The 23233-nt window shown below is 41.2% G+C and overlaps 1 protein-coding gene across 9 annotated transcripts in view; it reads right to left on the bottom strand.

The window, feature by feature from the left end:
* Nucleotides 1-23233, bottom strand: part of hdac4 (histone deacetylase 4) — a 119528-nt gene that overhangs the window by 13165 nt on the left and 83130 nt on the right. For 6 of the 9 annotated variants that reach the window (XM_051404416.1, XM_051404420.1, XM_051404418.1 and 3 more), the window contains 12 exons: nucleotides 22088-22360; nucleotides 20595-20784; nucleotides 19986-20119; nucleotides 19005-19107; nucleotides 17482-17528; nucleotides 14000-14107; nucleotides 12115-12170; nucleotides 11672-11759; nucleotides 10560-10679; nucleotides 10373-10470; nucleotides 2921-3039; nucleotides 2073-2206 (listed from right to left, as the gene is read on the bottom strand). In XM_051404416.1, the coding sequence (XP_051260376.1) occupies nucleotides 2073-2206; nucleotides 2921-3039; nucleotides 10373-10470; nucleotides 10560-10679; nucleotides 11672-11759; nucleotides 12115-12170; nucleotides 14000-14107; nucleotides 17482-17528; nucleotides 19005-19107; nucleotides 19986-20119; nucleotides 20595-20784; nucleotides 22088-22360 (1470 nt within the window). Of the gene's footprint in view, nucleotides 1-2072; nucleotides 2207-2920; nucleotides 3040-10372; nucleotides 10471-10559; nucleotides 10680-11671; nucleotides 11760-12114; nucleotides 12171-13999; nucleotides 14108-17481; nucleotides 17529-19004; nucleotides 19108-19985; nucleotides 20120-20594; nucleotides 20785-22087; nucleotides 22361-23233 lie in introns of those variants that run through there. The other 3 variants (XM_051404417.1, XM_051404419.1, XR_007885260.1) reach the window with 2 other exon arrangements.

The following is a 23233-nucleotide window of genomic DNA, read 5'->3' as shown; positions in this document are numbered from 1 at the left end:
TTATGATCACCATATCCAGTCAGAGAACTACTCTTATGTTATGCTCTGTAAGGTACTGTATACCTAATGAGAACTGTAGACCCATATGTATTAGTATAACTGTTCTGAATGTCTCACTGGGCAAAAGATAATGGCTTTAGCAGGTACAGCAGCCATTCCAATGGCAACCAACACTCAGGGTGTGCTTGTGGCTAGGCCTGCAGCAATACTTGAGAGTTGGTCAGTTTTTCAAAATAAACAAAGTTAATGCACGAGTGTAAGTCTGGATATTCACTCTTGATATGCCTGCTTACCTACTTGGTATTCTTGGTGTTGACTAACTACTTTTTGAATTTGAAAATTGGACTTCAAGATGGGTTCCCTGCTCAAACATGTCAGTGAAATTTGCACCTACCATTCACACTGAACTGAACTGAGTAGAACTAAAACACAATAACTGACACATGAAGACTTTGTAAACACTTTTCTGAGACATCGAGCTATCTACTTGTGATCACAAGTAGACAGCTCTACACAGTTGTGAATGCTTGTGAAGTTTCAGACAATAAATACACTCCAGTGTTTTAAGAGCCAAAGCGAGTTATAAAACAGCCATCTTACTCCTCTCTGGCTGTGTGCCTAAAAGCAATTATTTTTGTCCTGTTCATTAGTTCATTAGTTGACATGGACTGTGAACAAAACAGCAACAGATTACAAGTGGACTTTAGAGACACACTTCAATGCCAGGCATGAACTACAAGTTGGCTCGAGATATAGCCTGGACATACAGAATCTGGATACAAGACACTAGTTCTGAACTGGGGAGACACAAGTGTGCTTGTGCTCTGTAGACACGATTTCTTCTTCACAATTACACCCTCTTCCTATAAAGCTATATAATCTCAATTGTGTAGCACAATTCAATAGTCTTTTAAAAACAAAAGCACTGAGATATCTTGGATGCATAATGTGAGGGGAGAAAATGAGACTCAGCAGCCCGTCCAAAAAAGCACTCCAGCCTCTCCATTAGCTGGAGAGAAAAGGGTGGGCGGCTTTAAAGAGTTGCTATTCTGTTGTGCGCCATGAATCACAGAGCGCTGATGTTTGTTCATTTCCACGGCCCAACCTACACACTCCCACAATTAACCTTCTGCCTGGAAATCCTCTCCCTCTGACGTGTTTGTGCGTGTGTCTGTCTGTGTGTAGCGTGTGTGTGGTGTTGACTTCCTCTTTGAGTGGTAGAGAGAGCGTAAGGGAACATGGAGGGAAAATGGTTTTGGCTAAGATAGAAGAGTACTTTTTTCAGAGGAATGTACAAGCTTGTCCTGTATTTTAACTTAATATATCTATGCATGGGGGCATCATTATCATGCACCTTTTATTGTGTTTGGTGGTTAAAGTGAGTGTTCATTCACAGGAAAATCTGTTTAATGACCATTTATGTGACAGAAAATCTAAAAGGGATGTAAATATTCAAGAAAATATTTTTTTAGCTTCAGAAGAAATCAGACAAATCTATTTTATGCTCACTTATTTCTAGCATGTTGATTTTGAATGAAATGTAGCCAGGAGTAAAAATTAGAAACAAGTTGAGTGCAACTGCATTCTGAAAATTTCACACTGACAACCCAAATAAACCAGATGCTCTTTATCTGCTTAAAGCCCTGCATGTTCACTTCAACACAATTAAACATAAAAGCTACATACTCATGAGGCTATTAAAAAAGCTCATTACAGCATTAATGACAACATAGTTCTAAGTCTGCATACTTGTCTTTGCATACCATACTGCTGGCAATAATATGTAACCTGCACAATTAAAGGAATTTACAGTTTCAGGAAAAAATCTGACATCACAGTAATGTGCCAATTTATGCCGCTGGGACTAACTTGATCACATTTTATGTGGGCTATATGTGCATAGCTCCCATCTTAAACCTCAGTCTCTATTTAATCTCACACCAGCCAGAAATTTAGTCCAGAATTCCAAATGTATTTGTCAATTCTTAGTGCCTTGCTCAAGGATATTTTGAGTCATTTCTGAGGATATTTTGACGTTAATTTATCCCTCTTCCTCTTGGCTCTCATCTTACCTCATTGCCTAGCAGAGCGGAGACGCAGGCTTCAGAGGCATCACATATGGCTGTGAGGTCATGACCCCCCTCCAGGGCAAGCACCACTCGACCGCCTGCCAGACCCATCAGCTGCCTGGTCAGGTAGCCAAAGCCTGGACACACAGGAAATGACAGCAAAGAGAAGGCAGAGAGGGAGAGGGAGTAAGGGAAGGAGAAAAAGAATGAGATGGGGGAGCACTGATGTTCAAGCTCTAACTTCCTTTTTGGATATTGATCAAAGAAAAAAGAGAGAAAAAAGGGGTTTGGGCATGGATGAGGAAAGGGTTGACTGCATCAGAAAGTGCACTGTGGATTTACTGGGGGCCAAAAAAGAAGCCATAATATGAGCCAGGTTTAATTTCAATAAATGCAGCTTTGCGTTTAGGCTTGGTCACAGTCTTTGATCTTTTTCTTTCAGGAGAAGGGGAGTTTTAATATATGCATTCAGCCATACTTTCTTCTCCCATGAATTTTACCCATATCCCCTCTTCCTGCAATCCTCGCTAAACCACCCATATCACCCCCTGCTCTTATTTGAGATCCGCCGAATGGTTTTAGAAAAGCTTGTTGTTGGCACGCCAAGGTCTCGATCTGAATACACAAGTCAGAGGCACAAAGTAAACACAAGGCGTGTGTTTAAGCGTCTGTGTGTGTGTCTGCCAGTCTTTCCTGCTATCAAAGAATGCGTTGCAGTGTAAAGGCATGAGTGAGACTATGGAGGACATGTATTAAAATGTGCATGCATCATTAAAAGTTCTTTTGAGAATTGTTATCTATGGCTTAGAAAAAAGAGAGCCATTAACTTGGTAGCTGTGGTCAGTACTTACATTTGGCTGTCAGTTTATATCCTCCAAGGGGTGAAGCATGTCCGTCTACCGCATCAAAGCCTGAAGATACCAGAACCACGTCTGGGGAAAACTCGTTGGCAATAGGCATAACCACCGTCCTAGAATTAGCAACAGAAAAAAAAAAAAAAAGAATTTATGGTGGACACTATATAAGTGAGGCAGATACATTTTCTTAGGTCAGATAAGCTATATATGGGACACTTTGTTTGTGTTTTGGCTTGCTGCCCTCCACAGGATGGCTAGAACATAGAGATACTAAACTTAGTATCTCAAAAACACTGACAGCATGGAAAGCTTGGTGATAAGTGAGGTAGAATCTTTTCCTGTTGGTTGAGGGTCAGTCTTCCCACAAACTTGCCCTGTTGAGTCACATCATTTTCATAACAGATATTGTTGCAGCTGCAAATGTAACATCTATTTAATAGGCTGGCTGAACTACAGGATGACTGAGCTACAACCAAAGTGCTCCAAAATATATTAAATTCAGAGATAAGAAAGTGCTGCTCAACCCACTCCAAAGCTGAAAGAACAGAGTCCGATTAGCCAAGTTTTCAAGATACCATTTTGTTTGCACTTTCCACAATTTGTATTTCTACCATATTACCATTAATGTAACTGTGTCATTAATGGAAATGCGTCAAGACTTTGGTATTTAAAGTGGTAATTCAACCAAGTCTCACATTCTGATAAATCTACACTCACCTTAAAAATAATTACACCATTTCTTTTTTGCCAAATATACAGAAAATTGTAGCTGGGGAAATATTAACTAAGAAGAATGATTGACTTGCTGCAGGCTTGCTAGTTGCACAGTGAACTTATTTTATAGATTTCTCTTTGTATGGTTTTCAAAGAAAACATCCAACTAATGAGTTTGTATGTACAGTATGTGTGTGGCAGAGAAAATTACAGCATACACTTTTTGAAGTGGAAAGTCCGGAAATTTGGAGGCAGCAATAAACTATAACATCCATAAGTAAAAAGGAGAAACGGAAGGACAGATATAATTGCATGTGTATATGTGTGTTAAGTGTGCAGGATAATTCTAACACTGGATGGGTGGGGTGACTGAGGGCAGTTTGTGTACAACCTTCATCTAACACACAGCTGGTAGGGAAGGGGTACTTGTGTGCAATGTGTCATACACATAAATCAAATCAACAGTGGGGTACTGTGTAATGATTCACTGCAAGTTGTGGCTGGAAACTCCAGTCCGGTTCACATGGTTTGAAAAAAAAAAAACATGCAGTATGTGTGTTTAATACTAAAATAGTTTTGCCAAGGAAGGTTAGATTTAACTTTCAGATTTTAGAGTTGGACAGAACTTTTTTAAATTAAAGAAATGAATCCAATTATAAACCTAGTCATTTATGAATTGCTTAAAGAAAAAACAATTAAAATCTTAATTAGATAACTCCAAGTTTGGTTTTCTGTATCCGTAAGTAAGGTATCTATAATCAGTAATGAATCACTCGACTGGTCTATAATACTAGGGTTGGCACACTAGAGGCTTAGACGACTTTGTATAAAAAGTACAGTGTGTCATAGTAATCTGGTTTAGCATGATTTAGGATGTCTCACTTAGTTCATAAATAGTTGGACTTCCCAGATGGCAAAACAAGTGGTTCCCTCTGATTCAAGTTCTACACAGGAATTTTTGGGGTTCTGGGATATTTGGGCAAGCAGTGTTTTGGTGAGGTCTGCGAGTGACGGAGTACCACAGGGTTCCGTCACAGGTCCTCTGTACTTTGCAGACCTCAGAACACGGCACTGGTTTGCTGGCTGTGGGCGAGCAACGTGCCCTGAACTCCGCAGACCACCGGTTTTTCCATCTCTTGTTCAGCACCAAATTATAACCCTTAACTGCGCACACCCCCCCCCGCCACAACACAACATACATACGTACACACAGCTGTCTGAGGGAGAGGCGGGAAGGTTGTATTGGGAGCTTTTTGGTAGTCCCAGACAGCAAAGATACACAAGTGTGTGCGTCATTGTGTGTCAGTGTGCATCTGGCAACATTTCAGAGGAAAACGTCATATAAAAAAGATGAAGGAAAAGGATGGAATACAAAGTTTGAGTGAAAGAGACAAAGATACAGAGAACAAGAAAATGAAAGAGGGCAAGGCCTTAGAAAACCTTTGGGGGAGGAGGGGGAGGAAAACATGGACTAAGAATGAGTCAGTAACATGAATGAACAGTGGATGAAAGAGATGAAAATTATGTCAGCATTATGACAAGTCAAAATGTGTCGAAAAAGGTAACATGATCCGCTGTATCAAAACTTCATATGCTTTTAATCAGACAGCATTCACATAACTAGACAATTATGTGAAATGTACAACCACTCCGCTTGGAGAAGTTAATATTTTCCAGCTCTAGTTTCAGAGTTTATCGCATGTGTTCACAGGTTTTCTCCCTCTTTCTCCGCCCACTCACAAACTTACATACACACACGCAGCCTTGGCCCATTAACATTTGGACCATAAAAGACCCCACACTAAAGGGAGTTGGCCACAGGCAAGCATGTGGGCTGACACACGGCACAGGGGGAAACCTTGACCGCCAAGGATACATGAACTACTGAGGGCTCCCCCCCCCCCCCTCCTCCAACCTTGAACACAGACAGAGACAGTTCTGGTCACGATGATGAAAACTGCTGGTGTCATCAGTTCCAGCCCCCAACCCCTGGAATAATATCCTGACATTGAAGGAAATAAAAACCCACAGCAATCAATTAGCAGACTGGCATGAAGGGAAACCAGTGGTTTTAGAGAAGACTAATTGTGCGTGAATCAGAGGCTATGTATGTGGAGATGAAAAAGCCTTTCTGTTAATTAAGGGAGGGGAGAGTTTACGACTGAGCTGCAAGCTACGGGACATCCTGAGCAAAGTGGTTGCAATCTAAACCACTGCTGGCTCTTTCACGACTAGATCTTACTGTGAGTGGAATTACTTGGGTAAGCATGTGGTGTAAACTTCTGTTTAATATTGTTTGGTTTACCTAGCAACAGGTGCATGTGTCAAAGTATCAGTTGAGGAACGCTTGACTTCGGCCTGTATTAAAATCAAGCAATTTAGTTCTGCGATACATAAAGTTGTGGTTTAAAGAGAGAAAGAGTAGTCAAAAGCAATGCAGCAGGGGTCAAAAACACTAGATCCTACACTTCCCAAGGCTGAAATAGTCAGGGTTATTTTCTCAGACTCTAGAAACCTCAACCAAAACGCTGACAGTAAGTAAACCTTTTTCACCGGCTGAGTAGTTGTCCCTATTCTGGGTAAACTGGTTACACAGTTCCTTTTTAAGTCTATATCAGTGAATGTAGTTCATTGTATGCAAGATAATAGATAACGTTTTCCTTTTGCTTTGTTTTGCTTTTACAAATAATACATTGACTATGATCACACACAATAATTAAGTAGTGCTGGGCGATATGACCAAATATCTGTATTAAAGTATTTTTTAATTAAGTTACAGCAGGTGTTCCAACTATGCAACGGGCGGAATATGAAAAATGTATATCATACGGGAAATTAAAACCAGTATACAGGTCCGTCTGGTATAACTTTTGCTTATTCAAACAAACTTATATGTGTGATAAGCAGTGTTGGATATTATGCATGGCTTTAAAGGATCAGTGTAAAGAATTTAGTGGCATCTATTGGTGTAGTTGCAGATTGCAACTATGTCGCTTCATCCTCCCTTTTCAAGTGCAAAGGAGAAACAAGTGTGGCTGAGAAATGTGCAAAAAATGGGAACGCCCTATCTAGAGCCATCGTTTGGTTTGTCTATTCTGGGCTACTATAGAAACATGGCGGTTCAACATGGCGGACTCCATGGAAGGCAATCCGCATCTGTATATATAAATGTCTCATTCTAAGGTAACAAAAACATAACAATTCCTATATTCACGTGATTATACACTATTGAAAACAAACCTATGCATATTATCCTCCTAAATGTTACACACTGGATCTTTAAGACAGAACTGAAAATTTGGAATAGAAACTGTGAAAGACATGTGGAACGTCATTCTCACAACCAAAAAGGCACTGACCACCATCTCTGCCTCTGTGCACACACAACATTTCTCCCTTTGCCCATCAAACCCTCTTTACATTGACTGTATTAATAGACTGCAACTTCACCAGGCTAAACTCTCATAAAGAGCCTTTTTTCCATTTACTCTGCTCTGACTAATTATTCCTCATCTGATCCTGATGAGTACATTCAGTTTTTGGCAGTAGTCGTCCTATATGATTTCAAGTGCACATAAATGTACACACACAGGTTAATACAGCACTAAGTCTTGGCATAGTGGAAATTTCTTGAGCCAAGGAAAACTTCCTCTCTATATGGACTACTCATCTTTGTGTAATTACTCTAGTCCTTAATGTATCCTTTTCCATATCTTGATTATGCCTTCTAATCCAATGTACTCCAGGTTTCTAACATGGACAACAAAGAGCCGAAATGTGGCATTGGTGGTGGACTACAGAGTGTATATATAATGTATATTTCAACAAATTTTAGCAGTATTACTATTAGTTCCTTAGGTTTTTTTGTATATAATACACAATTAACTAGTTAACTAATAACACAATGCATTGCTACTAGATACTATATGCCTGTATTTACCAGAAATTATTACCAATATGAGCTAATTTCCAAATTTCTAATGATTGTAAAGCATTAAAAGGCCAGAAAACCTCCAAACCATGAGTCGTTACCATTGGAGATATTCAATCTCACACATACAGTAAATGGCCAGGTTAGGCCCATTTTAGAAGAAAATATAGACTCTGTCATTTAGAGGGAGCAGTGCCCATCAAACCAGTCAACAAAAGGTTAAACTGCAGAGCTTCAAGGCTTTCCCCCTCCGTTCATAAAAAAAAAAGCAGAGGAGAGCGGGAGAGGAGAGAGAGAATAAGAGAGCGAAAAACTCACACACGCACACTTACACTTCAAAGCCCTGTCATCTGGCACTGCGGAGAGCTGGTTTGAATTAAGTTTAATTCTCCTCCTCCTCTCTCGTCTTTCCAAGTTCATGGCAGAAGAGGGAGTGAAAGGAGGAGGGGGAGAGAGAGAGAGAGACAGAGAGAGAGAGAGAGAGAGAGAGAGAGAGAGAGAGAGAGAGAGAGAGAGAGAGAGAGAGACGGTGCTTCTGGTTTTCATTAGGGCCAATTTTCTTATCTTTTTTCTCTGTGCTTTTTGGAGGCTCAGATTTGATCCCCTGCAAATGCAACGTGGCACAGGCCAGCGGAGGAATGGGAAGGTGGCGGCTGCAAGGCACGCATCCCTTCCCAAAGACAGAGTGGGAGGAAGGAGAGGACCACAACACACAGATAAACAATGAGATTGAAAGGGAGAGAGAGATGCTGTCTGCATGCGGTTATAAATGTGTAACCACATTCAAAGTAAAAGCTGCAGGTGTGAGTGGTGTGTCTGTTCCTCCATGTTTTCGTGCATATCAGTGCACCTTGATGTAAGTTTGAGCCAGGGCCTTCTGCATTGTAATGAGCCTGTGTGCAGCATGTGCATTTGTATGTACATAACAAATCACTATCCAGCATCTGTAACTGTGTTACTTTGAGTGTACATGTGTACAAGCATGTGCGTGTGTGGTAGATCTATGAGCTGTGAGACAGGTTTGCTGCTGTCCTCTGGGGCCTATGAATCGTCCAATACTGCGACAGCCTCGGGGGATTAATGGCGCCAGGGTCTGAGGTGATACACACCCAAACTCTTGTTCTCCACTTTATATCTTTGGACCTCTTCCATAATGCAAAGAACTCTGATTTAATAACCTACAATTACATAAACAGAACACACAAACACAGTACACGCCTCTCTACATGCATGTTCACTCATATGGATGCATGCAGCCCTGAACTAACATACACATACCAAAACTACTGTATAATAAAGTGGTTCCAGTTTTTAAACAGAGTTTAATGTTAACCGAGTGGGCTGGTTTAACTGAAGGACAGTGCATTACTGATTAACTCAAATATGCACTGCATATTTTGCATGCTATGCATTGCATTGGCTCAAATACAGATGGAACCTCTCCAAGAAAGAGGAACTTGCATTTCTGCCAAAAGCCTGCTTTAAAAACTGGAAGTGTGGTGTTTGAAAGAAGTGGGAATTAAGAAGGCATTAAGTGTCTAATGAAAAATGCTATTGAGCTGCATTATGGGAATTATTGCAGGATCCTGTGTTGTTTGTAGTGTGATCCACACGTGGACTAAACAGCAGGATATCTCTCTGCTGCATCAATTTTGATTGATGCAGCAATTCTGTCTCTTCTCAGTCCACCACTTTTATAGAAGTCCAATACTAAATTGCTAGAGTACTACTTTATAAACAGCAAATACAAATGTGTTATTCTTAACAAGTTTGTACCGGTTAATAATAATTAATCTGCAATGGTGGCTCTAAAAAAGGTTAGCATTGATGCTGTTATACCATATTACATTATATCAGAACTGGAGAATATTTCTTCATTGAAAAAGCAAAGAATGGATGGAAAGTTTTCATTTTTCTCCCAACTGGCTTACTGGTTTGTTGATTAGATTGGTTTAAATAAGCCTGTGATAGTAATAGAAAGATGTATCATCCAATCACCTGTCAAGTATTATATGCAAAGTGCCTGCCTTTTTCAGGACAGAATCCAAGGTCCACTTCCGAGATGGTTTTGTGTAACAAACCATCTGGTGCATCATGTTATAGATACTGTACACCGTTACAAGCTTTAACATGTTTTACTGGTCAGTGGGATTTCATATATGTGAATAATCTGTTTTGTGTAATGATGTATATAAATAAAAATAGTATGTCTTATATCTTATATATAACTTATGTGTGAAGCATACTACTGCTGGCTATGGATTATAATATATATAATGTCTATAGTATGATATATTAGAGGATCAGGAGGGAGAAAAGAATAAAAAGTGGAGAGAGGGAGAACACAAGGGTCTGGGGTGCATTAACAGGGTAAGGTATGCTTCCGGGGGCTTGCGTGCCGAAAAGCTGCGAGAAGACAGTGGCCTGTCGGTTTGATGTGTTTGGCTCAGGCCAGATGGACAAACGGTCGCAAACATGGGTTAATCTTCAAAGAGTGCTAGAACCAGTCCAGACCTGCTCCTCACCAGCTGTATGAACCAGAAATGTGTATGAGACATGTACATGGGTGAATCCATGCCTGAACGTGTGTATGTTTTACATGTGTGACGGTGTGTGTGTGTGTGTATGGGAAGTTATAAATAGCCCCAGAAAGTGGATCTAATAGAAATCAGGCTTGGCACGAGGAGGAGCCCCCTACCTTCTCAACAATACATCACTTGTCAAACTGCATAGCATCACAAGGAACTAAGACCATTCAGTCACAGACTGTCGCTGAAGTAGCAGATGATATCATGTCTTACCTAAATGCAGCCAGGTACTCTGCATCACCCATGGGAGGTTCTATTCCTCCAGTAAAGGCCATATTCACATTGAAGCCTACACCTGCTCCACTGCCCACCTACAACACACGCACATACATGACCGGGTTACTTTGCATAAATTCAGACAAAGAGGTGGTCAGAGAGACAGACTGGTTTTCCTTCCCACCTCGTCAGGTGCTCCACTGCCAGGGAAGAAGTTCCCATCATCGTAGCGATGCAGTGACAGGTAGAGAACACTGGGGTCTGTGTAGAAGGCCTGCTGGGTACCATTTCCATGGTGAACATCCTGGAAACATCAGAAAGGGACAGGTTAGGGTAAACTCTTATACAGAGTAAGGGAAAATTAGTGATTCCTTCCTTAAGAAAATAAATAAGGACAGTCTCAGCCTAATTAGCCTTTGACTCTTGCAGCTCAAACAATCAACTAAACACTAAACACAGGTGACAAGACAGCTTCTGTCTTGTCGCCATAAGGACATCAGATGATTTGGAAAGTCAATGAGTTTCACAGAGACAGAACTATCAACTCCTGCACCTGCTCTAAGGCCAACTGAATGACACTCTGAGATTGCAATACTGCCAGACAGTCTAGTCTGCGTCTCAGCTACGGTCTGTTGTGATGTCAAAAAGGGATGGTCAGCAGGATTCAATAAAACACTCAACTTCACGACATCAATTAAATGACCTCATTGTCTATAATGCCAAGAATGCTTTAATACACTGATCCTAAAAATGTCCCTGCTAGCTGGAGGCACAGTGGCATGACAATGAGTTTGCTAGCTGCACTAAAAGTCCCCCTGTGACAGACAGAGAGGAAATGAAAAAGCCCTTCAAAGGCTTTTGGGAATCGCCATGACCAGTCAGGGACGCCGCTGAAGAGTAGTGCTCCTAGACACAACCAAGGCTTGGTCATATCTTCTTATAGATTACTTTGTCTGTTTAAAAAAAAAAAAAAAAAAATAAAAAAACCTAACTGACCTAACTGACCTAAATAGACAATATTTTAGGCACTTTTCTCCCTCCCATAACAAGCACAGTATACAGGTTGTGGCTGTTGCGCTGTTCCAATAATGTAATTGTAGTTTTGAACTGTTGTGGACCTTGTGTTCAATGCAACTGTAAGAAAAATTGGTAAGGATGTCACCAAAACGTTGTGATTTATTCCTGTAGGGTTACATTTGATGGGAATCCAGCAATTCATTTTTGGAGGGGGCAGTACAACTGTGCACAGGTGCACTCTCCAAGTAGATGGCAACACTGTATGTATGTGAAACTCACCCAGTCCACAATGAGGATTTTACTGACATTGAGCCTCTGCTGCAGAAGCTTGGCTGCTATGGCGACTGAGTTGAAGTAACAGAACCCCCTGAAAGTGGACAGTAACAAGACACTGTTATTTACTTTCTGAAAGTACATTAAATGTACAAGTGTAAGCAATACTTTACTTAAATACAGTCATGACATTCAAGTATATTTCAAATTGAGAACATGTTGATATGTGCATATACACAGGAATATTACAACACATAATGCAAGTTGTCTAAAAAGATGAGGCTTACAACGTGTTTAAAAGCAGTGACAAAGGAGGAAATACAAAGAAAATGTATGTTCTTAAGAATTTAATTTACGGGGGAAAATAGGCATGGATACATTTCTGATTAAATTCCTATGACACGGGCTGGATCTGATCTTTCTTTCGATCAAATTTCCAATTTACTTACATAGGCGTACTCTCCTCAGCGTGGTGTCCAGGTGGTCGAACTACAGCAAAACCATTCTGTCAGGAAAAAAACAAAATCATTCACACAAAGAACATTTCAAACAGTTACTGCAAATAAACCATAATGGTCCACGGAGTTGATTCTATGTGACCTTAAACCTGCTCACTTTACTCTAATGAGACCGTTTCTTTGAGGGATCAGATGATGTTAAAAAATGCTCCTTGCTTTTGCACAGCTACCAGCCCCCTTGGTGTTCAGATTATGTTGTGTAATAATGATACCATAAAAACATAATGACATAAATACATAGATTAAAAGCAAAATTACTCACTTCTACAATGTGTGTCGGTCAATACCAAACCTAATCTTCTCACCACTATTTCTAAAAAAAAAAATTTCACCGGCCTTAGTTAAAGATCTAAAATGGTTTCTTACAGGCAGAGTAGCTCAAAAGAAACAGATGCTTGCACCGGGTCAGTTAAGGGGAGCTTTGTTAAGGCAGGGACCGGCGGGACTCGCAGCAACTGTTTTTGGGGTTCCCACTGCTATGAGGGGACATTAGATAGATGTTCGGGCTGATGTAGAGCGAGGCAGGCTGGACTAATGATGTTGAGTCAGCTGCTGTGGATTAGCAGCCAGCCGGGAGTTTACTGTAGAGACAACTGCCTCAGCTGGTTTGAAGACACTCGGTTAAAGCAGGCTGCATAATACAGTATGTACGTAGGTGTATGAGAGGCAAGGGGAAGGTGGATTGTTTCTCTATGCAGAGGAAAAATAACAATGGATTAAAATAGACATGGGGAAAGAAAAAGAAAGCAACAGCTGCAGAGACAGACATGTGTGAGTGTGTGCATGGAGTAGATTTATGGCATTCTGTGGAGTTCAGAGAGTTGTTGGTGCAGGTGGAATTTGGTCATTTGGTTGTGGAGGATCCTCAGAGGACCATCTGTATGTGTGTAAGCATGCATGTGCGAATATGTTGCATGGGTGTGTGTACACATGTGTATGTATGTGTTAAGATCGGGTTAAGCTGAGGGCAAGTCAATACCTGTGAACTTTAACCCTAGCTGAAGAAAGTCCATATAATTCATTTTTCAGTTAAGTTTAGCATTTTTCCTCCTGGGGTGTGTGATACATTTGATTTTCATTTTAAACTCTGATATTACCAATCACACAATGTACTATATAGAAAAACCAGACCATTATTTCTTCATAGTAATTACGCCCGCATGTAGAAGAGGTACTAAATGTTAGCACAGCTAGCTAACACTAAGTGCGACGGCTGCTCTGCAGGTGGCTGTGGTGTAACACTAATAAAACAGGCCTGTTAGTGGGGACTGTTGGCATTTGCAGTGCCAGTGCGCCGGGCCTCCCTGCTGGGTTCAAACATCAAGCAGCCATTGCCACAGACACAGGAAGGCTGGCTGGTGGGCAAAGCATGACGGGGGTTGGGATGTCTGTCTGGGAGGTGCTAACGAGACCGTGGGGATGGAAGGATCTGGACGGAGGTTTCTCTTTACTTAAGGTGTTTGGAGGTGTGAATGGATAATACAGCTACTATGAGACAGTACATCCACCCATTCTCTGCCTTGTTCTCTCCGTCTGAAATGTAACTCAGCTGGAAAATGGTACAAGGCAGTCAAACCTGACAGGCAGACTAAAATAAAACAAAGTTGTAGTCACGGATATATTTTTGTGGAGTCCATCTGAGCTTTGTTTCATGTTGGCTCCATCTTAAAAGTTATTAAATGCACACACAGATTTATCCACATATAAAAGGCCACACAGACATGACAAATGCACAACATCCTTTAGTCGTTCTAGTCACTAAAAATAAAGCCCAGACGTGACTTTGGTGCTTGTTCAACAGAGCATCCGAACTAACCTTCAGTTCTGCCGATGCTACTTTGAAGACAAGCTCCACAACGGAGCCGACGGCTAGACGAGCCGCACTGGACGAATGGACCTCGTTCCAAATGGTGTCGCTGTCCACCTGCAAACACAAACAGACACATATACACGTAGTAATGTGTTATTTATATGACATTATTAAAAAGGAGCAAAAAATATGTAACTTGTTTTCCATTTATTTAGGGATATTTGATGGTGTGGTTTACTTCAGTTTGACAGCAATTGTAAAACTGTGAGGACATTTGAAATCATTTAGCTTAGTCATTTCACAGCATCAAAGTGAGTCTTTGAAAGTGGCAGTTTAGGGACTGCTGGAAAATGTTTTCACTTGGATGGAGAGAAAACAACAAAGAGAGAAACCGTGAGGCAGTATTACATATTTAGAAGCTTACTCATACAGACAAATGAGCAAACCTGCACGTACGAGAACAGACAGCATCGTTTCTGACTGTTTACTTTAGCAGACTAAGGAACAAATTTGGAAGTTGAAAACAGGAAATACTTCTTAATTAAAAGGTCCAGTGTGCAACATTTAGGAGGATCTATTGGCAGAAAGGGAATATAATATGCACTAGTATGTTTTCAATGGTTTATAATCACCTGAATATCGAAATCGTTATGTTTTTGTTACCTTAAAATGAGCTGTTTATCTATATGTATGTCTATAGATCTACAGATGTCGTGGGTCGCCCTCCATAGAATCTGCCATGTTGAACTGCCACGTTTCTACAGTAGCCCAGAAGGGACAAACCAAACACTGGCTGTAGATAGGAGCGTTAATGTTGTTCGAGCATTTCGCAGCCACCATAGTTTCTCCTTCACGCTTGATAGGTGAGGGTGAAGCGAGGGAGTTGTGATCTGCAACTACACTGGTAGATGCAACAAAATTCTACACACTGGACCTTTAATAGTGGATTACTTAATCTGGCATTTATTGTAATTGGCATGTGTCAATTTCAATGTAAAGGGTACGTCAGTAAGGAAACATGCTGGAAACTGGCATGAAATGTTCTTTATTGGTTATTATTACTGCTGACAGTTTTAACCTAAAAATGTTACATAGGGATACAAACAAACTTTGTATTTCTTATTTATTTTTTTATTTAATTGAGCAAAAATAAGATTTCAGGATTAATTATATGTATGAATGTATGTGTGTGATTATGTTTGAGTATGTTTAGACATAAGGCCACCATTCAGTGGTCAAGCCTGATTAATGCTGAGACACGCTCAGCCCCTAGCCCCAGTCACAACAGTACATCAACACACGTACACACGTACACACGCTCCCCCCCCCCACACACACACACACACACACACACACACCAAATGGACCACAATATTCTATGGGATTGATTGTCCTGGGCCATGCACGGGATACTATACACACCCTCGGTCAGGCATGGCAGATACTGCAGGCAGATGGAGCACATGATAAACACAGAAAGAAGAAGCTGGCAGAGGAAAAGAAGAAAGGGAAGGTCTGTGTGTCAATGTGTTTGAACTGTACACACATGTGCGCAGCGGCTGATGCCAGAGCTCTAGTGAGGCTTTCTGATGGAAACCCGGGGGGCTCTTCTACTTTGAATATGTCAACTTTTACCAGACAGACAACTGGCCTTTTCATCCACACTGACAGCCTTTCAGTCAGTCAACCAGCCAACTGGTACATTAACCTCCTGCCACCCAGTCAGCCCCCTCGGTCATTCAACCAGTCGGTGAGTTAAGCGACTCAACAGCTATTCAAGCCAGCCAGCCGGCCCACTTTACTTTCCTCTTGTCTCCAGTGACGGAGCGATCAAGGCTGGAGGAGAACTTCATAATAACATCCACAGGGAAGAAAAAGGGCTCTTTTTAAGTTGTGCCAAGAAAGACTTTGACATGAAATAAAACTGTAGTGCATTTAACATAGACTAAAAACTAAAAAAGAGAGAGTTAGGAGGTATAGAGAGCGCTGTTGATGAGTGCCTGGTGGAGCTAAACGTGAAAAGAGAGTGAAAGATGGAGTGAGTGGAAGACACTATATTAGCTAAGTGATTGAGCGAGTGAGCAAACGAAGAGCCAAGTGAGTGAGTGAATGGGAAACTGAATCATATATACAAGTCAGGTTAATGAGCACAAACAGATGCTGTTCTAAAGCAGCATGTGGAGACTGAGTGGTTTATTATTTGCCATGTTGATGTTAGTTTTGCCTCAAGCCAGGAGTCGGGCGCAAGCTAGTCAGGAAAAAGTGAAAGGGAAGGGGTGTTTGTGTGTCAGAGGTAGAAAAGAGCGGGAACGTGCTGGTATGACGGAATGATGGTTCTCCACAGGCTGACAGCCTAATTTCAGCCCCCTTCCTCTGTAAACGTGTGTGTGTGTGTGTGTGTGTGTGACAGGAAGACAACAATTTAGTCTCATTTGCCATTATAAAGAGCAGAACAGAGCAGCACGGAGCCGAGGCTCTTCTTGTTCCCACCACAGCAGCAACAGCAGTAAGCCCCGGGGAAGGGAAGGGGGGGAGAGATAGAGAAAGAGAAAGAGAAAGAGAGAGAGCCAGGAGGTATGGATGACATGTTAAAGGGTTGGAGATGTAGAAGGAGCAAGTAAAGGGCAGTGTAGGTGTATGTAAGTGAAGAGTAGGTGGGTGGGCGCTGAGCTGGAAATCCTCAACATTGAGAAAAAGACAACACACACACACACACACACACACACACACACACACACACACACACACACACACACACAGGTGTGATACTGTTCTAACATATCAAAAGACAGCACTTCCAACTCTGAGCAACCATCTTAATCATTGCCTCAGCACACAAACATCCCCAAACACACTGCTATGCACACAAACAAAAACATACCCCCCACCATACCAATGCACACACACACACACACACACACACACACACACACACACACACACACACACACACACACACACACACACACACACACACACACACACACACACACACACACACACACACACAGCTTGTATGCTGAAAACATCTGGTTATAATTACAAACACAGCGGAAAGGCAAGCAACAGCTTTTGTTGCCTCTGGTCCTTGAGGGGCGGTGTTTGTGCGTGTGTGTGTCAGTGCATGCGAGTGTGTTAAGACTGTGTGTGCGTTTGTTTGGTGGAATGAGAACAAATGGGACCATTATTTAAGCAGGGGGCAGAGAGAGAGAGTGGGCGAAGGGAAACACAGTTATTATACTACTATTTGATGATGCTGAAACTATGCTTATTTGTGTCATTACAAAATCAGATGGAGCAGTGCCAGATGGGTATTGATTAGATTACCACAATGTTGTAAAAATGTCTATTACAACAATTTTCCACTGAATAAACCAGCGTGACTAAACACTGGTAATTTCCAAGTAATATCAGGCACACAAATTGCAAATACTTAATTACATAGTGAATATTTATAAAATGACTTAAGCTTGGCTTAACTTACTTACCCCCATGCCTCCACATGGTAACCTCACAAATATGGGACTCACTGAACCTGAAACAAAAAAGAAAGATATTGAGAATCAGAAAGAATAATAGAGAAAGAAAGAGCAAAAGGTCACCGGGGGAAGAGGTAACTTTCTAGACTCGCAGGCCCAATCGGCTACGTGACCCCTCAAACTGAGCATTTGACTTTCTGACCTAATCTAACAGCGAGAGTATACAGGGGCATGCTTTAATTGGGCAAGGTGAAGAAGAAAAAAAAGTATCTCATTGCCCTGATAATCAAAACACTCTCCTTCTTCAGGGGGGAATCAAGATATTAGGCCAAAAAGAGATCTGTTTTTTCATAGAAAGTGGAAATGAATAAACTTCAGTTTTCAGACAGGTCAGAACATAAACAGAAACTAGCTGGTCTGGAAAATTAAGTTTCCTCTAAATGACAAAACCTTTACTTTTTATTTTATTTTATGTCTGTTCAAGCAGCATACACAACTTTTTATGTAAAACAGATCAAACTTTTTTACTTCAGCAGATGTGGAATTCTGCTGCCCACTGCTTATTCTGTTAATACATTTTTCAAGAAATGTTTTAATGTAAAAACGTAACAGCCCAAATTTTCAAAAACATTAAACTAATCTCGATCCAGTGTTGACAACTGGATGAGTGTAAAGTTTCGTGAGGATCTCAACGGGCAGAGAGTGGCACTCGCGTTACCAAGGTTAGAGGTCCAAGTGTCATTCAGCCGAAATACCAGAGCTCAGCAGTGTCTGACAGAAAGAATCAATCCTAAACCAGATATTAAATACAGTGTCTATGAATACTTTAATCCCTGACTAGTTGCCACCTCTGCGGGTTTATAACAGTTTCCATTTCCACTTTCTTCATCTCCATTTTCATATTTTTTATACGTGCAAAACCACCTGTATGTAGAGCCTTACACAGGAGTGTCTGGTAATTCTCCTGTGTAAACAGTAATAACAAGGGGAATTTATGTCTCCACTGGAATGAAAGCTAAGATGACCACTGGGGTTTGCCCATTAGGTTTTTGAACATACACTCGCACATACACACACAGAGACAGCCTCAGCTACACCTGCACTTTAAGCCACAAAGGCCAGACCTAAGTGACTAAGCAGCCTGTGCGACTTTTAGTTAACAAGCTTCAGCGGGTCCTCACCATATCGTAACACCTCCAGGACTTTATTAGATTGGACCTTTTGCCATGGCACGGTTTAAGCATTAAAGCAGATTCCTTTAGCAGACGCTGCAGATTCTTAGACTCAGATCTAGTCTGCCTTATGTAGCATGTATACATGCAGATTGATAAGTACATTGTGTTGTCTGCTTGTAACCTGTGTGTAAAATACTGTGTTATTACTATTACTATTTACAGTGTCTCAGCATTCATTTATTACAGTGTTAAAGCTTCCATGTTTCAGTAGACTTATTATGAATAAGCAGGTAGACAACAGCATGGCTGGCACTCAGGTTAGTTTGTAATGAGCGACTGTGTTATTTTGTGTCTTACAGTCTAGTTTCTGCCGCAGTGGGTTGGTTCCGTACAGCAGGACATGGGCTTCAGAGTGGACCGTCTGTAACTCCTCCAGTGAGGCCTTCCTACCTCGGATACACTGGTCACAGAGTAAGATAGAGGAGAACACGCAGATGGAAATAGACAAGATGGAGAGAGAAAAAAAAATGCCTTTGGTTAAAACTCCCAGAGACACAGTGAAGTGCTGGAAGAAGGTAGTCACGATGTTATAAGTCCGGGATACCATGTCCCGCACTCAGGAAGAAGTAGTGCACATAGGGAGGTCCAATGGTGTCTGCATGTGTAAATCAGAATTTAGGAGGTGAAACTGGTTCATTTTAAAGCCATTACCTCCAAAATGCATTGATTTTATTGGTAAAGCCAAATGTCAAGAGAAAATGGCCACACACTGCCCCCTTTTGATCATCATAACAACCTGCACTTCAGAGTTTAAGAGTGGCATGTTGTACATTCTTAACCTTTGAGGTAAAAGTATTTTATTTTAATGTTTTTTAACAGAAAGAAACAACAGTATACAGTGAGTACACAGAGGATAAGACAAAATCACCACTGACACGTTAATAATAATGCTGTTCACACAGGTGTAAAGAAAATATTGTTATGGTCGCATCTGTATAGAAACAATGCAAGTTATATTATGTACTACTCTTAAATAATAATGCTGTTTATTCTTATTTTTAGTCTCGGTCTTCTCACAGTTAACATTCAATGACTGAAAGGATAATTTACCTTTGAATGCCAGGTACTTATCAGTTTCTCTCCACCGGTATGATACAGTGCATGTCCCATAATATAACAACATTCAATGATTTTACAGGAAGATGGAGAAATGAAGCGTACATAGTGTAATTTATATTTTATCTATTATTTTATATGTATTGTATCTATCCAACACTATGTCTTATAATGTTATGTCCATTGGGCCATACCTGTGGTCAAACGTAACTGTGGCCTTACCTCGCAGTGCGCCCTGAGGCCTGTTTCTTGTAATCGGGACCAGATACTCTGGATGCGGCCAGCGTGCTCTGGATGACTGGTTGTGTTCCCACACATACACTGGTGCTTCTGCATCAAAGAGTCATACACCAGACCTGCAAAACACACATTCCACCACACACAAACACACACTGAGTAATTGTATATATTTGACAAGAACAGGAACGGTTGTCACAACAAGATTCCTATAATCACACCACAAGTCTAATGGTGTGATTATCTATGGCACCTGCTTCATCATAAACAAAAGGTCATGTGGAGAGGATTAGGTGATGTTACAGTAAATTATACTTGTAGAGGGTTATGTCATGAAGGGGCCAAGAATACCAAGCAACAGCCTTGTGCATGTACACAGCCATTATTTGATGGCTCATCATGGTGTGTGGTTTCTTCTAACCTGCAATCAGCAGAATGAAAGTGTGTTTCTGGATTGCTGTTTGCTGCTCTACGCTATGATCGATCGCTGTGTCAGAGTGGTACTCACATCAATGAAAAAGCAACATCTTCATATTTAGCTGCAGTGTTTATGTGTATGTGTAAGACTCATGATATTATACATTTTCAACAGACCTGTTGTAAATCGAGGTTTGGCAGCCGGCTCCTGTACTACCATGGGGAAGGAGGCGGAGGCTGGAGAGGACTGAGCCCTGGAGAGGGGGCGGTGCCCGGCAAAGCTGACTGATAACCCGGCTGCTTCCAGAGAGGCTTGGTAGTTCCTTAACTGGTGGATCCGCTGCTGCTCTAGCAGCAGAGCCTGCTGCTTACACACACAAGTACAGACACAGTTAAATGGACTGTATGTATGCTGGAGTGCAATATCTTTCTCTTGCCAGAAGATGGCACTAGATACTAGTAAATTCCAAGCGGCTGTAATACACAATATAAGCTGAATTCACAGGAGTTTTTTTGTGTTACACAGTGACTTACTGCTATTTTGTTCTGTACAGTACCACCAAAATAAATACCATAAATATGGTACGATATCTGTCGTATGTTTAAATGACATGTTATTAACCTGCAGGTTTTAAAATACCTTTCATGTATACCTTCGGTTAAAAAGGCTGTACTTAAAGCTGTATAGATAATGGATACTATTAATAAATAATATAATACAAAAAAAATATATAAAAATAATAATAAATATATAACCACTTTAATCCCAACTTGACTTTACATAACGATTTCTTTCTTCATGTAACTATAAAGGGAGCTGCCTAGAACACTAGCCAAATAATAATCCATCAAACTGCTTACCATACAGCAAGCAAAGTGAGAAATCAATTTTTGTAACGAGTACTTAATAATGATTTCATTTGAAAGTGTCCCATGTAGGCACTTGGAAACGTGGACATTGGAAATATGTGGGGGATCTTTCCACTCAAAAGAGTCTCACCAAGCAGTCCTGTTGTTCAATTCTGATGGGCGTGTCTGCTTACACTATGGGCGCCATGGCGACAATGAGAGGAGTGCCTGATTGAATTTGGCTGAGCGGACAGCAGGGATGGGCTAGACAGATGAGGACATGGTGTCCTGACTGAGTATGGGTGTGCGTGTGTGTGTGTGTGTGTGTGCCCACAGATATCGAGCAATATACAGATAGAGAATGTATGTTGTATGCACCCATGGACAAGTGATTCAAATTCGGAGACATTGTGTGCAATGGAGTGTTTTTGTGTGGGTGTAGAGTGTGTTGAATGCACGAGAATGTGATTGTCCATATGGAGTCGTGTTAGGGAGTAGTGTGGAGGAGGCACACAAGCCCCAAGCCATTCACAGAAAAGACACTACTCTTGCATTAGTAGAACATGTGTAAGTATTTTTTGCATGATTTGGGAGAAGACATGTTAATACAGCTTAAAATATGCCGAAGAGTGGGCTGGACAGACTGTCAGGAAGGATCGAATGTAGAGTGTAATGTTTCAGTCAGTCACTGCTGGCTCCATCTGTCACTGCTGTCAGATAATTCTCATCAATTTTCCTTAAAACAAGTGAGATTCCTCCATAGTGTACTTGATCTCCCTGTACTCCTCCTTGTCCTCACCTCCTCCACACTGCATCCTTACCTGCCGGAACAGGAAGTCCTTCTCGGCTTGTCTCTCTCTCTGCTCCCTCTCCTCCTGCTCTTGGGGGTCTGGGGGCTCCTGCTTGATGACCAGCCCTCGCAGAGGCCCCGTCTCCTGCACAGACGTAGAGGAGGAGGACGAGGAGGAGGAGGAGAGCCCTTGGTGCTCCCTGAGTTCCTCTTCTGTTTCCTCGGGGTGACTTTGGTGCTGCCTGACTGGCCCTGAGGCGCTGGAGCTTGCACTCGAGACCTGATCACTGGGCTTGGACATGATCTGGGGGACAAAAAAATAGAAGTTAAGGTGAGATGTTTCACAGTGCATTGCTCAGATTTCCACTGGGTTATGCTGGAACACTCTCAGGTGAAAACTGTGTCAGGTCACTATTGAAGAATGAACTGATATTGGTATGGGATATAGGAAGAGAAAAGAAAAAGAACCAGTGACTGCAAACAGCAGAATTGGACACAGAGAACCATGTATAAAATGAAAAATGTTATATACTGCCAAGAGGACAGTTTTTGTTTCAGAGGGTGGGCACAATGAAATAATATAAAATTATTATATATGTCTTAGATATTTGAGGCTGGAAAACTGAGAAAAAAAAAGACTGATCATAATATCAGAAAAAACTTTAGGAAACCAGAACCCAATAAGACAAAAACAAAACTTTAGCCTCAACAACATGAGAAAAGTGGGGAGAGAAAAGAAAACCTGCCCTATTAACTGAGAGAACATCAGGGACAACAATGTCTGATACATGGCTTTAACACATGCTGGTCAACTGAAGATGTTTTTCATTCCAAAAATAGCTGACTGATGGGTTGGAGCACAAAATAAAACATTGTAAAATGACCTTATGTTTAACCAAACAAAAGCTAACATTAGCCAAGTGCTTGTACTTTCTGTACACAGGGAGATAAACCAGACTTGTACTCTGAACTCTGATGGGTTATTTATTTGTTAAAAAACTCCACAAATAATTCCCATTAGCCTACTTTATTTTAAATATATTTACATACTTACTTACTTACAAACTTTACTATGCCTGGGCCTGAACAAGAGGACACAACTGAGCAAAGAACATGAGGGACAAAGAGAGGAAGAATTGTAGAAGAGTGATTGTGGGAATCTTGTTGTGGCAGCTGT

The sequence above is a fragment of the Dicentrarchus labrax genome, unplaced genomic scaffold (genome assembly GCF_905237075.1).
Source record: "Dicentrarchus labrax unplaced genomic scaffold, dlabrax2021, whole genome shotgun sequence".
In the NCBI taxonomy this organism is placed as follows: domain Eukaryota; kingdom Metazoa; phylum Chordata; class Actinopteri; family Moronidae; genus Dicentrarchus; species Dicentrarchus labrax.
This window is presented reverse-complemented; position numbering and strand designations above follow the sequence as displayed.